Genomic DNA, 14,645 nt, shown 5'->3' with positions numbered 1-14,645 from the left:
AGAAAGAGGGACACTTCACGGGATGGCTAACTGACACGAATAGCAGGGGCAGAAACATACTGTTTTTGCGATTATTGGTTGATGTATAGGTACGCATACTTGTCCGATACATGATATATCCATAGTGCTATGCTAAATGATGGCTGGTTGCCATCGTTAACCTCCTCACTATTCTCTATTCCCGACGCCCATTTCAGCTTCACTGTATGCACACATCACTTAATGAATCAGGTATTATAACACAGCTTCTCATCTCCATCAATAGCAATTACCACATTTGTACAGCTTCATAATACACATTCCAACCGTCATAACACATGAGCCCTCAAAATACAAAAAAAGAAAGTGGTATCTCATAACTCGAATCATCTCCATTTTATCACATCCCCAGCTATCGCTCCACGTTGCGAAAAGATTAACATCTAGTGATTAGACGCTTCCGCTATCTGCCACCTCTGAGTTCTCATAGTGGTAAAGCTCGGGGCAGGGGCCATTCTTCTGGAAGAGAACATATCTCTTGATCCACCACGGTAGCACCTCGGTGAGTTGGTATTGTGCGTGGCGGCGATCAGAAACACTGAAGACGTAATCGAGTTCCTCGAGCGTCTTCTGCTTGGTCTCGGGAACAAAGAGGAAGATGAGAGCCAGAGCAACCAAGTTGAGGCCCGCATAGAAGCTAAAGGCTCCAGTGGCGGTCATGGCAGTCAACATTCGGGGGAATGTGAGAGAAAGAACAGAGGCCCAGAAGTTATTGGTGGCGACAGCCCATGACATGCCAATCTCACGATGGGACAGAGGGAAAACTTCCGCAGAGTACATGAATGGGACGGGACCCTCTCCTATTAGCCCAAATGGTAAGTATATGAAGCTTCGAAGATTATTAGTTGACGGAGAATGAGCGTACCTGGTGAGTAGAAAGCGGCAAACAAGTAAACAAAGGTAGCGACGGTCGCAATTCTGGGAGTGCTGTTGGTAATATCGGGCTCGATGAGGTAGCAGAGACCGGCAGCTGTGTAGATGGTTAGTCGAAAGACCGCCGCAATTCCATGTGGCATAATACATACCAAGAAGAGTCCAGAACATGTTGGGGAAGGTGAAGAGAAGAAGGGCTCGTCGACCAAAGGTGTCAATGGTCCACACAGCAGGCCAAGCAAACAAAAAGTTGATGGCACCAAAGCCGAAACTTGCCCACAAAGCGGTGTAGTCGGAAATACCGCTCTGCTTGAAGATGGTGCTCGAATAGAAAGAGATGATGTTGATACCGCACATTTGTTGGGCAATCATGACAATACCAGATGCCCAAGTGGCGCGCCTGATGCGAGGAATGGTGAAGAGCTCGATGAAGCGTGTGAACATGTTGTTGGTCACCTTGAGGCCGGCCTGTTCAACGAGAAGCTCCTCTTGATCCAAAAGACACTGGATATAGTAGAGATCTCTGGCGGCCTGGATGGGGTTGTTTCGAAGTCTCAAGAGTGATTGCCAAGCCTTCTCGTGCTTTCCCTTCTTCATATACCATCGAGGGCTTTCGGGGCAAAAGTATGTACCAATGACCAAGGGGACAGCGGGAATGAAGGCAGAACCAAGCTGAAGACGCCAGGCAATGTCGCCGACTTTACCAACAGCCAAGTTGGCGCATGTACCCAAGAAGATACCTAGATATTGGAATCAGTATCAAGTCCTTTCTATCGGAGTCCTTTCGTCCGTCGGGATGATTCTTACCAAATGCCGTCCATACTTGCCAAGACATGACGAGACCACCTCGAATAGCAGGGGGAGCATTCTCAGCTGAGAAGACAGGAACCGTCACTTCTTTCAAACCCATACCAATACCGAGCAGCATACTAGCGATGGAAATATGAGTGACTGGCCAAGAATAACGGATTGACACCTTTGTACATACCGACAAGCAGCAAGCTGTCCCCAGGTTTGGGAGACGGCCATGCCAAAGGGAGCGAGGAGAGAGAAGATTGCACCAATGAAAATGGTACCTCGACGGCCGATCCAGTCGTTCAGGGGATCGGAAATCCATCCAGCGCTAGACATCCATTAACAATTGATCCGTCATGAAGGCATAAGGATCAACTTACAACAAACAGATGGTAATGTAAGGCAGAGAGTTCACGAAGCCGATGATCCAACTATTCTTTGCGCAATCGCCAGCGTTGGCATCGGGACCGCAAGATGAGCCTGCACTGTCTGGGATGCCAAGAGCAGTAGGAAAAGACAAGTTGGCACCGTTTGAGCCAGTCTGTGAAAGGGTTAGAGAGTGAAAAAAAGACGAGTATCACCACTCAAGCAAGCATTGGCGACTAACCTGATCCCAACCCTGAATGGCAGCAGCAATGGAGCTGAGACCAATGGTATAATACAGAGCCCATGGATGCTTCCATCGATGTGTAACCTCCTCTCTCAAAGCTTGCTTCTCGTCCTCTTCTATGTCCAAGCTCTCAAAGCCAGCAGGGTTCTGTGCCACGAGGGCACCCTTCTCAAGAAGAGGGAGGATGTCGCTGGGCAGGCCTTTGGACCTCTGAAACTCTCTAACATTGGCGAAGAGGGTCTCTCGAGGAATTCCCTTGAGGGGGTTACGGATCTCGCCCTCGAGGTTGTCTGTCAGAGCGGCCAGTCGCTTGCCCGTATCTCCAGGAGAGTAGTCGCGGACCCTAAAAGAGAAGCGGCGTGTTAGTCAAACTCAATGGCCGTGAACGAGAGACATGGCAGAATGCATGTCTAGCACAAGGGCGGAGTGAAGCCACCAGTGACTTACATCTTCTCATTGTGCTCCGGGTAAGGCACCTCGGAGGCAATCTTGTCGTCTACCGCCATTGTGCTGTAGCCACGTGGTGTGCCAGCAAAGCCAATGATTCACCGACTGAAACAAGAGATGGAAACAAAGTTGAAATCAAAGTCAGAGCTACTGCCAGCTGCCCATTAATAAGAGACCGGTAGAAACAAAGCTGTGCCCTGCATACGAAGAAGGTTTCATCGGAGGTGGATGGGCGAGGCCTCGATATATATAATGTCGTACGGGCGAGACCCGGATCAGCAATTGCATTGCAAATCTCCCCATTTCCCCATGGCAAAGGTACTTGCCCGTATACTTGCGAGGGTCCATTTGCAAAATTTGAGGGGCCCCAGAGAGGGATCCTCCTCGCAGCAAGTTGCTGTGGGCTGGTTTTGGGGGATCTAGAGGATTGCTTGGGGTTGCTGCGGGCGGTGGAGAGGCAAGAGTGGCTTCGGCTGCGGCCCCCTGCACCGCATCATTGTGGAGGGAGTCGGTACAGGTACAAAGGAAATAGTCATGATGATGTGCGAGCGACTGGATGACACGCAAGGCTCTAACACGAGGCATCGCCAAATCATAGCAGCCATGGGCGGCAGTTGGACAGCTGCCGTTAGCCCCCGATTCCTGCTCAAGTACCCGATTCCGCTGCCGGCGACGCTAGCATGTACCGCCGGAGCATTTCGATGTTGCAGCATCGCCAGGAAGGGGCAAGGCGCTCATGAGGCGTCGAATGGGGAGGCGCTTGGCTCCAGACCATGAGCACAGATGAGGCTAGTTCCAGGCAGCAGAATAAAAACTGGCAAGGGGAGCACGAAGGCGTTGAGCTTGTTTTTTGTGGCAGGTGGACAATACTATGTACGGTAGCGGTTTGGTTTCTGGAAGATGGAAAGGAAGATGCCGAGGGTTGAATGTTGCTTTGGAACAGAACCTAGAAAGCCATGACTAAGACGCTGGTGTAAGCGGTGCTCACGATAGGGACTAGATGTACTTGTAAGGATATGAATTCAATTGACTAAGCACACAGGTGCCAACGTATGCGAGGTGGTATTGCCGGTCTGACTGCCATGGATGTATACATCGCTAATGCGGCACACCTCCGGATGGAGATGGTCTCAACCTCAATATGACGGGGGAGAGGCCTTTTCTCTCTCTGCTGCGGTGGAGTGATGTGATGTCCCTCTCCGCCCCTTACATGGCTCAGGTGTTCCCCGGTGGGCCTCGTCCCATTCAGTCTTACAAACGAAAAGCCGATTAAATGAGCTTTGACTCGAGCATTGCTCAACTAGACAACTCGGCTTGGGCGGTTGGCTGTTCAGACGAAAACTTCAGTGTTGGCCGCGGGTGGGGATGTGCCCACAAGGAGCATCCCACAAGGAGCATTAGAATTTGACAAACAAGCTACAAATCCTTGCGCGCACCAACTTGGCGATTCAACGACAGAACCGGCAACCGGATGCGACGATCTGGTGTCGTGATGCCCTCGCATTGGCTTCCATGTTCATAGCTCGTCATCAAGCAGGATGCCGTGGTAAGCCAAGCCATGCTAGCGCTTGTGGGGTGTCACATGTAACCCCAAGTTTCCCGTCTGTCGCTGACTTGTACGCAGAAGCAAGGCTAGAGACATGGCCATGGGAAGATCCCCCCCCTTTGGTGTGAGACACGGCTGAGGGTTGAGAGGTTTTGCAAGATTACACATTACCTGGAAGAAGGGATAACACAGCAGTGGGCCGTAAAAAAACACTTCGAACGGATCCAGACTCTTGGTTCCCAGGCAGCAGTTTAAGAAAGCGACAGAATGGGGTAATGCGGGTGGTTTTGGACGCCATGTGGCGACGTCTCTCCAGCTTCTCCATCTTCTCCGTATGGGCTACTCATTCGACGGGTTAGTCTGTCCATTGGGTCTTTGTCATGGGCAGGGCCCGTGTGGGCGGCCATGCCGAGCGACCAAGGAAAATTATATGAACCACTTGTGCTACCAGCTAATCTAATGTGTAATACCGCATGCGCTACAGCACTATCCTCTCTCGTACCAGTACCTGTAGTCTGATCTGATCCAAATCAGCAGATGAATTTCTTGTCATGGCCCTCGCATGGTTGAGCTTACATAGTCTTGCAACGGCGTGGATCAAGATTCCCAACGGTCTAGCCCGCACAAACCAAACCGGGGCAACGGGGATATCACCGAGGAACCCGCGCCAGACGAATGAGGTATCTGCCATTGAACTGTTTCGGTCCCGAGGATTGTGTCACCTGACTTTAAGTGTTTAGTCATCTCCGTCAGATTAGATTCCTCTACGGCATATAATCCCGAGCTGAGTCAAAAGAGATTGGGAGATAGGAAACGGCTCAACCTCAGCCGCGGCCGCGGCCAGGGGACAGATTGAGACAGGGCTTAGCTTCTTCAAAGTTATCGCCGCGGGAGCACAGTTAAAGTTGTGAGCTTATTATCCAGCTCGGCACTCAGCCTGTTGCGGATAAAAGCCCGTCGGAAGGGGAGATGAAGCTGCATGAAGCTGCATGAAGCTGCTTAGCTGCTTAGCAGAGTCTAGCTTTGGCATTGAGGCCAGAGTAAGGAGTCTGTCTCAGATGCACAATGCGCGTTGAATCACATCACAGAGCAACATGACTGGACGCCGGTACGAAGCAGCGGCAAGGGATGCTTGAATGACCAAGATGTTGCCGTATGCAGCACGGGTACGGAAAACACGGCTCAAGAGAGCCGGCGATAAATTTAGCAACCTGGTCTCGCTCTGTGTGTATTACCTGCAGAAAATAGCCTCAAAGCTCGCCAGCCGAAATATAGGTCCTCCTATACTCGTCTGACTAATTGCATATCTAGCCGTCCTGAATGGCTGCCATGTCGAGATAACCTCGCTCCTCGGCCTCTAAGGACTCGGCACTTGGACCGTCCTGCCGAAAGAACTTCTGAGTTGCGACGCAATCCTATTCCAAAAAGGACCGCTCGAGGGCAACAAGGAAGCTGATGAGGGTGAGGATGTAACCATGGCGCCATCCATTCCTTGATATCCTAACAGTGCCCGTTATACTATGCCCTCCGGAAGACCGGCATTCGGCATTCGGTAAGGCTAGACTATCCCGATTTTTCTCTTCCTGGCTTGTCTCAACTCCTCGACGATGCTCGGACAGGACAAAGCGGGTTAGCACGACCAGGCTACGTGTGTTCTAGACATTTGTGCACTGTGAATACGCCGCCTTCATCGGATGACCCGTGATGGCCCGTCTATCAAACCTGCCGCTCCCCGATCCCAGCCAGCAGTCTGTCCAAACCTTTCCAGTTCTTTGCTAGAGGGAGCGTCTTAGATGTTAGTGCGCCTCGACGCGATGCCAACGACCTGGAGTCTGTAGACCACCATGACGGAGCAGCCGCCGCGTCCGAAGCAGGCCGCATGCCTGGTGTGCAGGCGCAGCAAGATCAAGTGCGATTGGATGCCCTACGAGGCAAAGTGTAGACGCTGCATTCACCTCAACTGCGAGTGCATCCGCCCTGAGTTCCATCCCGGCCGGCAAAAGGGCATCAAGAAGCAAGCTTCCCCACAAACAAACAACCAGATAGAGACGAGCGAAACTGACCGGCAGTGAAGCAAGCGGGTTGGGCTCGACAAGGCCCTGTACCAGCTCCAGCAGGCCGTCAAGCGCGTCAAGTCGGGAGAGGCGCGAGGTCCCGAGGACCGAAACCTCGTGGCCAGTCTGAGACAATTGCTGGACGACGTAGACGCTAGTGAAGATGCGGCGGAGCACTCTTCGAGGCAAGGCTCGCGGAGCAACACGCAGGAGGAGGAGGGCGGCTCGACCTCGAGTGGCGTCGACGACGACGAAGACGACAACGACCGGTCCATGGCTGACTTTGTACAGCGCACCGAGGAGAGCCTGGCCATCGACGATGCTGAGAACCCTCTCCAGCTGCTGGCGCGCGCGTCCTATTTTCATCCCAGTGATCGTCGTAGCCGGAACTCGCCCCAGAATCCGCGGCAGCATGACTCGTCCTCGTCCAAGCAGGATCCCGAGTCGACCAAGATCCAGCAGTTCTTCTCCCAGGCCAAGGTGAAGCTCGACATTGGCGAGGATCTCGACCCTGTTGATCTCGGACTTGTGACCATGGACGAGGCTGAGTCGTTGTTTAACTAGTAAGACATGTTACCCTTCCCGGGGAGAGAGTGTGCTGTGCAGAAAGAGAGAGAGAATGAAAGAGAGAAAGAGAGAGACGATGAAACTCATGATTCTGCAGCTTCTATTCCAAACTCATGCACACACGGTGGGGACTGTCTCCCCGAGTTCACACGGCGGTTTATACGCGCAGCCGATCCGCGTTTCTCTTTACCACGGTCATGGCCGCGTCTACGCTTTTCATGCCTACTGCAGGCCCCCTCTCCAAGAGGCTGTTTAACCATGTCAAGATGCTGGCTCAAAAGGTAGTCAATGACAAGTACAAATCGGTCGAGATCGTCTTGGCGTTCATGACCCACATCCCATGGATATTCCCGGGCGATCACACCATGGACGATGAAACCTGCATGTACATTTCGATGGCGACAACCATTGCATTTGATTTGTCTCTTCACAAGGTGCTGATGCCCATGGATGCTCTCGAGTCCTCGACGACTGTATCAAAGGGTGAGTGTCTGGATCCGCGGATTGCCCTCGCAATCGACGGGTTTCCAGAAGTAGACCCGTGGTCGGAACAAGGACAACTGTTGCTGCGAGCACGAGAGAGATGCTATATCTCGCTGTTTGTTGTTGAGAGAGGGTGAGTGATTTCTCCCCCTTGCTCCTCCTGCCTTTACCTGAGCCTTGTTTAACAAAGAGTTTCTTTAGAATGGCCCTGGCTCGCGGTAGACCATTTATGATCCCGATTACACGAAATATCAAAGACTGCGATACCTGGCATAGGTCTCCTATAGCGGATGAGCAAGACGGGCCTGTGGCCTCCATGGCTGTGATGAGACGAAACTTGGTAGGACGATGCAACACCTCATTTTTTTCAACCATTTCGCGATGCCAGTTTGCTTACTCTTCGTAGGATGGCCTTTTCAATACAGTTCGAGCGCTCTGTGATGGCTCTCAGAATAGCAACAGTGATGGATCACTGGTGGCTCGATCGTATGCCTCTTTCTTGTTTCCTTTACATAAGCATAACCCCTAACGTGATGTGATGCACAGGATTCAAAGCTCGATAGAAAGATTCTTCGACCAGTGGCTTGCAGAATGGGGTTTGATGATTGGTTTAGGTCCTGGTAAGTTGAATGGGAGCCGAAGAAATCAAAGAAATGCCACTTGCTTACTTGAGGAACCGCAGAGCGTCGCCTGCCCCCATATGTCGACATCCTTGTTGCTCACACTCGCCTCTCAACGTACGGACGCATCATCAACCATCCGACAGCACCCGTTGAGGTCCGAATCTTTTTCCGAACGGCCGGTTTATCAGCTGCTCTGAACGTCATGAGGGCTGCGATACAGGGAGAGTCGCAGCTGCAGTCGATGCCGAACAACACGGCCATTATGATTTCCTTTGCTGCGTGCTTTGCTTTGAATATCAGCGCGTATGCTCCGGACGGCTCTGGGCTTGCACCAAGCATCAGGAGGTTAATCGAAGAAGCCATTGGTGTGTTGGAGCGGATTGGAACAGTCACTCCACATAGGAATGGGCTCTCCGTGCTGTATGGCAAACACCTTCGGCATCTGCTGCGGATATCAGGCCCGTCCAAGAGCAACCGACCGCCAAAGGCACAGCGGACAACGCCATCGTCGTCAGAACCGATGCAAGACACGCCACCAGCTCTGCCGAGTAGCTTCATGGACCAGCAGATGCTGTGGCCGGACATGGTTCAGTTTTCCACCATGTCGGACGACCAGATTGCACAAGTGCTGAACCAGCCGGGCAACGTGTTTGAGCCATCATTTGGCAGCAACATGTCGTGGGAGGACATGAACAACTTTGACTGGCTGAACTGGCCAGCTTTCAACGCGAGTTAGCAAAACTGGGCATTTAGGGCATTGGCGAGGGATGGGAACAGAAGGGTATTTGGTTTTAATGTCTGGAAATTAGCGAAATGGGCGGGATTTTCTTTCTTCTTTCTTTCCTTCTTTCTTTTCTTTCATTGTTTTCAATTGATCAGTAGAATTGAATTTATTGGTTAGGAATCATGGTTAAAAAGGCGTTGGGTTAGACTTTGTAGCATCTCTCTTATGAGACTGCTAGCAAAAGAATGGTTGCAAAGAAACCAGGAAACCGGAGAGTTGCAAACACGTCGGCTGTCGCAGCTGATTCAATGCGGCCCGCAATATATATGTAAGATGACGATTAAGTAACGGAGAATTTTCAGACAGAATATTACGGTAGGGAAAAGTCATACGATTCCACAAGGAATCCGACGCAATTGCACGTGGTTGACGGGAGATGCCCGAGCTCTCAGATGCGAGTAGTACTATGTAGCAGTTTCGTGGGGCCGAGTCGGCACTCAGATGTGTGCTCCGCTTGAGTGCCGTGGTGTCTTACAAGGAACGGAAACCGCCTTATCGCCTATCTGTTGATTTCTTTGATAAAAGGCCCGGAAGTGTGTTGCCGTGAATGTTGGGCACTTTGAAGCACTAGTTTATATTGCTGATGAGGTGTCTCTCTTCTTTCTCTTACTGTGTTGTTCTTGTTACAAGAGGCTCTACCTATTCTAACTAATCAATCCAGGTTGTGTTACATGCGTCATAAAGGTAACATGTGCACTGCCACTATACATATTTTCGCAGGATGACGGAGGTTGCATAACGTTGAGATGAACTCGGCTCTTGGGGAGTCTGAACTGAACTGAAGCTCTGCTGCGAATGTCTTGTAGCCAATAGCCGAGGCCCGGCGGAGCGGCAATCGGATCGGCCTGTGGGTATTTTTTGGGGGGGACTTTAACCTCCATTTTACTCCGGCCGCTGGTTGGCTTTGCGTTATGTCATGTTCCTTTTTCCGGGGAGGGAATTGAAAGGCGAATCCGGGATTTCCATTTTCTGGAGGGTTTATATAAGAAACAAGAAGACGTTGCGTTATGAAGCAAGAGACTAAGCTGCCGATGCACCAAGAGCCGCAATCGCAGAACCACGCGGCACAACCAGACGCGGCGAAACGCTCGGCAACAACACCAACTTCAACCTCCGTGGGCGACAAGAGACGCAGGAGACGCAACATGTCGAAGCTGTCGCCGGGATTAAAGGCGTTGATTAACGCGCCGTTTGCGAGGCCTGGGCCGTGTAAAGTCGTCAAGGGGGCGGCGGTTGTGGGAGATTTGTTTCGGGGCATTGCGAAGGAGGCGAAGGGGAGGGGCGTTGGGGCGAGGGCGTGGCTGGCGATATCTGTGAGTTTCATTTCATTTCATTTGTTTTTCTTATTGGCTATTGTTTGTGTTGGTGTTTGGTTGAGGGTGTGCTTTATCCCCGAGATCTCATGGATATGAATGTGTGAATGAGTGGCTCATGACCAAAAACAGGCCGCGGCATCATTCACTCTCAACTCACCCGATGCGCTCTCCATCCTCCACGGCATCGCCGCAGCCGAGCGAGGAGGGTCTCCCACAGCCCAGGTGCGCACTGCCGAGTTCATCCGCGAAGTCGGGCTCAAATGCATCTCCTTCAACGGCATCCCACGCACCATCAACTGTCTCAACGCCTTTCACGCATCGCTGCCTCGTGATGTAACCTCTGCACTGACGACGGAAGCCTCGAGGACACTGAAGGCAGACAATGTCGAGGCCGTCAAGACGAGGGGCAGGGGCTTGTGGGACTCGATTTACGCGCCGTTTGAGGATAAGCTGGTTGATAAGCTGGGGACATCGCATCCGGATCTGCCTGTGGTGATTCTGAATTGTCATTATGGGCCACTTTTGAGCGATCCTAATGGAAGAAGGGGCGTGGGGAGGGTAATGACGAGTCTTGTGGCGGTGGCGGCCTTGAGGGCGCAGACGGGAGTCGGGCCGCAGGTGCTTTCGCACGTGTTTGGGTTGAGAAAGGCGATCGACGATGGATCGTTTCGGGATGATTTGGTAGTGGAGGATGGGGGAGAGGAGGAGAGTGAGAGTGAGGAGGGTGTTAGGTGGTTGGCTGGGGATGAAGGAGGGGAGTGGATGCTGAAGACGGTAGACAGGATCGTAGAGGGATTGGGAGGAAGCAATTTTGCAGCCAAGTTGTGATTAGATTTGGCTTTCGTGGTTGTAACCATTTCTATAGATGTATGTATATATAGAGATTAAATTTATAATCAAGATGAGAGGTCCAGTAAAGCTGTAACAGCTGTAACAGCTGGTTCAATGAAAGGTTATGCGTTGATGTATATATAGACGAGCAAATGGAATCTTGACAGCATCATATGCAAACGGCCAGTTGTGGCTTTTCTATATACAATATCGCATATGTAAACTGCAATTATATCCCTCTGTCCATCATCGCTGATGCTTTGTACTCAAAGAACATCTAGATATCTCTCTCGCTTTCGCAGCTTTATATCTCTTCACGTCGAAATGCTATAATGTCCCAGTTATGCGCCCTATATCCATAGAACGAACCCCGATCCATCTAAAATGAAAAAAACTCCATGCTTGTGCTTGCGGGTATATTTCCTCCCTTATTTCCTTCCCATTTCACAGCTTACTCCATAATCGCAATCTCATCCGCTACCGTGAAGGTCGCGTCTGTCTTGCTTCTCACCTCGTCGACGGTGACGCCCGGGGCAAGCTCGGTGAGCTTCAAGGTGCCCTGCGCGCGGTCTACCTGGAAGACGCACTATCATGCAATGTTAGAATTTTTGATATCACTCATACGTAAGAACAACATACCAAGTCTGTAATGATGGTGCTCACGCATCGCGCGCCAGTCAGTGGCAAGCTGCACTGCTGCACAATCTTGGAAGATCCATCCTTGCAAAGATGCTCCGTTGCGACAATGACCTTTGTTTTTTCGGGGTTGGCGACGAGGTCCATTGCGCCGCCCATGCCCTTGAAGAGCTTGCCGGGGATCATGAAGTTGGCGAGGTCGCCGGCGGCACTGACTTGGAGGGCCTGTGGAAGGTTGTTAGCTTTACTGTGTGTTCATCTTGAGAATAGCTGTGTGCACTTACACCGAGGATGGAAACATCCACGTGGCCGCCACGGATCATACCGAAGGACTCGGAAGAGTCAAAGGTAGAAGCGCCAGCAACATAGGTGACGGTCTGCTTGCCAGCATTGACAAGATCACTGTTCAATCATGGGCCATTAGTACATGGCATTTCTCATACCAAAAGGGAAGAAAACTTACGCATCAACTTCATCCAGCGTCGGATGCGGTCCCATGCCCAGCAGGCCATTCTCGCTCTGCAGCCACACAGTCCTCTCCTGGGGGATAAAGTTGGCTGCCATGGTGGGAATGCCCACGCCCAAGTTGACATAGTATCCCTCCTTGAGCTCCTTGGATGCTCTCTTCGCAATGCGTCTCTTGCGCTCCGCCGAGCCATTTGCCGGGGCTGCTGCTGCTTCGCCCTCCGGCTCCCTTAGCTTGAGAGTCTCAACTTGCTTCTCGACTGTCGCCTTGACGACTCTGTCCACGAAGATTCCAGGCAGATGAACATCGTCTGGGTCGATTTCACCAACAGGAACAATGTTCTCGGCTTCAACGATGGTGAGCTTTGCAGCCTTGGCCATGAGCGGGCCGAATGCGCGGGTTGTGCGGCGGAAGACGCAGTTGCCGGTCGTGTCAGCTTTCCAAGCGCGGACGATGGCGACATCGCCGGAGAGGGCCGTTTCCATCAGGTACTTCTTGCCGTCGAAGTCGCGGGTTTCTCGTCGGTGGCCCTTTTCCAGGGGGGCGCCGCCATTGGGGTTATTGCGGACGGGGATCTCGCCATCTTGAAGGAGGGTGTCTATTAATTGAAATTATGAGTTAGTATTGCAGACTCAAGGTTACAATTGACATAGCATGGTATAAACTTACGTGCTCCTGTGGGTGTGTAAAACGCGGGAATGCCTGCTCCAGCTGCTCTCAGGCGCTCTGCAAGCGTTCCCTGAGGACACAGCTCAACGGCCAACTTGCCCTCAAGGTACCCTTTCTCGAGCACCTTGTTACCTCCAGTATACGACAAAATCAGGTTGCTGATCTGTCCGGATTCAGTCAGGCTAGAGAGACCGCCACGGCCTTCAAGACCGGCATTGTTGGATACGGCAGTGAGCGAATGCAGCGATTTGCTGCCTCGACGGTGCAATGCTTGGATGAGGGTTTCTATTACAAAAAAAGAGAAGTTGGTTAACTTATCATGATCATAACGTTGTGTCATTCCATTCTTAATCAATTTGTCTCGCCATAAAGAGGGCACGTGGAATCACGAGATGATCTCAATGGACGGACTTGGACAAAGTCACACACATACCTGCAATACCACACAAGCCGAATCCAGAACTGAGAATTGTCGATCCACTTTTTACATCAGCCACAGCGGCATCGGCGCTTTCGTAGAGCTTCGACTTTGGTCGGATCTGCGGCTGCGACAGACGGATCGCCGTCGTTGAAAGAAGTCGTCTTGTTGAGGGGCCGGTTCTTGAGGCTTGGAGGAGCTGTGCTGAGACGGTGTTGATGAGGGATCGTCTCGTTGAGGCTCTTGGAAGGCACAGCTTCGGATGCATTGGCCGGATTAGCGTCGCCATTGTGCAGGAGGCTAAAATAAGCAGTGGTAGGAGAAATTAAGATGAAAACTCCGATACTGTGAGGGGAGCAAATGAGGGTTAAAAGCTCCCTTTGCTTTGACAACAACTGACAAGGACAATAGAGCAGAAAGAATGTGATTCAATTACAAGATTAGAGACGATCTCATCGATCCAACAACCAACAACAAAGTCCGTGGACAGCATTTTCTTTATATCTTGTTCGGCTCGGCAATGCCATAAGTCTAAAACGGAACTTATTCGGGAATTTGCCCCTTGTCGGCCGGCCAGCCGGAAGCTAATGTGGTGGAGTTTCTGGTCCGAGTTACCGGAGCACTAGAAGATGACGTAGAAAAGAGGCGAATAATTTGGAACGGAGATAAAGATAGACGCTATCGGAGTCTACTTTTGGGTTTGGAATTTAGAAGTGTGTGGAATCTTGATGCGAAGTTGTGATGTAGAGCTGTGAGTGAAGTTGTTTGCAAAGTCGTTGGTTCGTTGTCGTGTGTTGGTTGTCGATAAAGACTTAATGCCATCTTTGTGATCTTTGTGTTATGTAGCAAACACTAGTCTTCACATTGCATGTTGGATAGCCATCAATGGTTCTCTATTTTCATACTCGGCTGAGTCCTCCTTAACCCTAAGTAATTTGGACGCCTTTCCACCGCACAACTTCGCCACCTTCTCGCCAATACGTACTCCAGCGAGATGCAGCCCCATATATCCACTCCTCGAAGAAACATCTTCAGTAAGTCTGGGGACCCCGTGACTCTGGGGACCCCGTGGCCACTCGACGCGCCTGTATATTTTCTGCATTGCATAATGACGGGGCATGCAGAAACTGTAAGTCTCCCCATCTGCGCTCACCTGGTCACGTTGAGGGTCTGCACAACTCCGCATCCATTAACGTGTGCATGGGATCGAATATCGCACAGAACGGCAGTGCTCAACCTACAAACTAGTAAGGAGTAGACCGGGCTTCTTACAGTATACAGGGGTTCCCCAGATAGTACTTGTCATATGTCGAGTACTCTCCTATTTACTATATTAAGATGGTGGTTGGTTGGCTTATAGAATCGTGCGCCACGGTAGTTCGCCATTGTCGTGTTGGACCATAATAAGATTGTTTGCATTGGCAGGGATGTCGATTAAGTGATTCGGGCTTTTAAAGAACTCCGATACCCCTGAACCATGAATTGTAG

General features: G+C 51.2%; 4 protein-coding genes across 4 annotated transcripts; 2 read left to right on the top strand and 2 right to left on the bottom strand.

Moving 5' to 3' along the window:
• Positions 1–103: 103 nt before the first annotated feature.
• TRIVIDRAFT_77012 (uncharacterized protein) lies at positions 104–2,823 on the bottom strand (the record flags this gene model as incomplete). Its single annotated transcript, XM_014098402.1, has 8 exons — positions 104–839; positions 905–1,009; positions 1,065–1,652; positions 1,720–1,841; positions 1,901–2,035; positions 2,088–2,248; positions 2,315–2,660; positions 2,765–2,823. 8 exons carry the CDS (start codon positions 2,821–2,823, stop codon positions 430–432), a joined length of 1,926 nt encoding a protein of 641 aa, XP_013953877.1.
• A 3,331-nt stretch (positions 2,824–6,154) lies between these two features.
• Positions 6,155–8,940, top strand: TRIVIDRAFT_231387 (uncharacterized protein; the record flags this gene model as incomplete). The annotated part of the gene is made up of 7 exons (XM_014098401.1): positions 6,155–6,219; positions 6,385–6,927; positions 7,029–7,547; positions 7,616–7,754; positions 7,821–7,900; positions 7,961–8,034; positions 8,097–8,940. 7 exons carry the CDS (start codon positions 6,155–6,157, stop codon positions 8,771–8,773), a joined length of 2,097 nt encoding a protein of 698 aa, XP_013953876.1.
• A 1,026-nt stretch (positions 8,941–9,966) lies between these two features.
• TRIVIDRAFT_46143 (uncharacterized protein) lies at positions 9,967–10,965 on the top strand (the record flags this gene model as incomplete). The annotated part of the gene is made up of 2 exons (XM_014098400.1): positions 9,967–10,134; positions 10,267–10,965. 2 exons carry the CDS (start codon positions 9,967–9,969, stop codon positions 10,963–10,965), a joined length of 867 nt encoding a protein of 288 aa, XP_013953875.1.
• A 454-nt stretch (positions 10,966–11,419) lies between these two features.
• On the bottom strand, positions 11,420–13,425 carry TRIVIDRAFT_46639 (uncharacterized protein; the record flags this gene model as incomplete). The annotated part of the gene is made up of 6 exons (XM_014098399.1): positions 11,420–11,554; positions 11,608–11,829; positions 11,889–12,006; positions 12,068–12,668; positions 12,740–13,024; positions 13,173–13,425. 6 exons carry the CDS (start codon positions 13,423–13,425, stop codon positions 11,420–11,422), a joined length of 1,614 nt encoding a protein of 537 aa, XP_013953874.1.
• Between the last annotated feature and the right edge of the window lie 1,220 nt (positions 13,426–14,645).

Source organism: Trichoderma virens (assembly GCF_000170995.1).
Source record: "Trichoderma virens Gv29-8 chromosome Unknown TRIVIscaffold_83, whole genome shotgun sequence".
Classification (NCBI taxonomy): Eukaryota; Fungi; Ascomycota; class Sordariomycetes; order Hypocreales; family Hypocreaceae; genus Trichoderma; species Trichoderma virens.
This window is presented reverse-complemented; position numbering and strand designations above follow the sequence as displayed.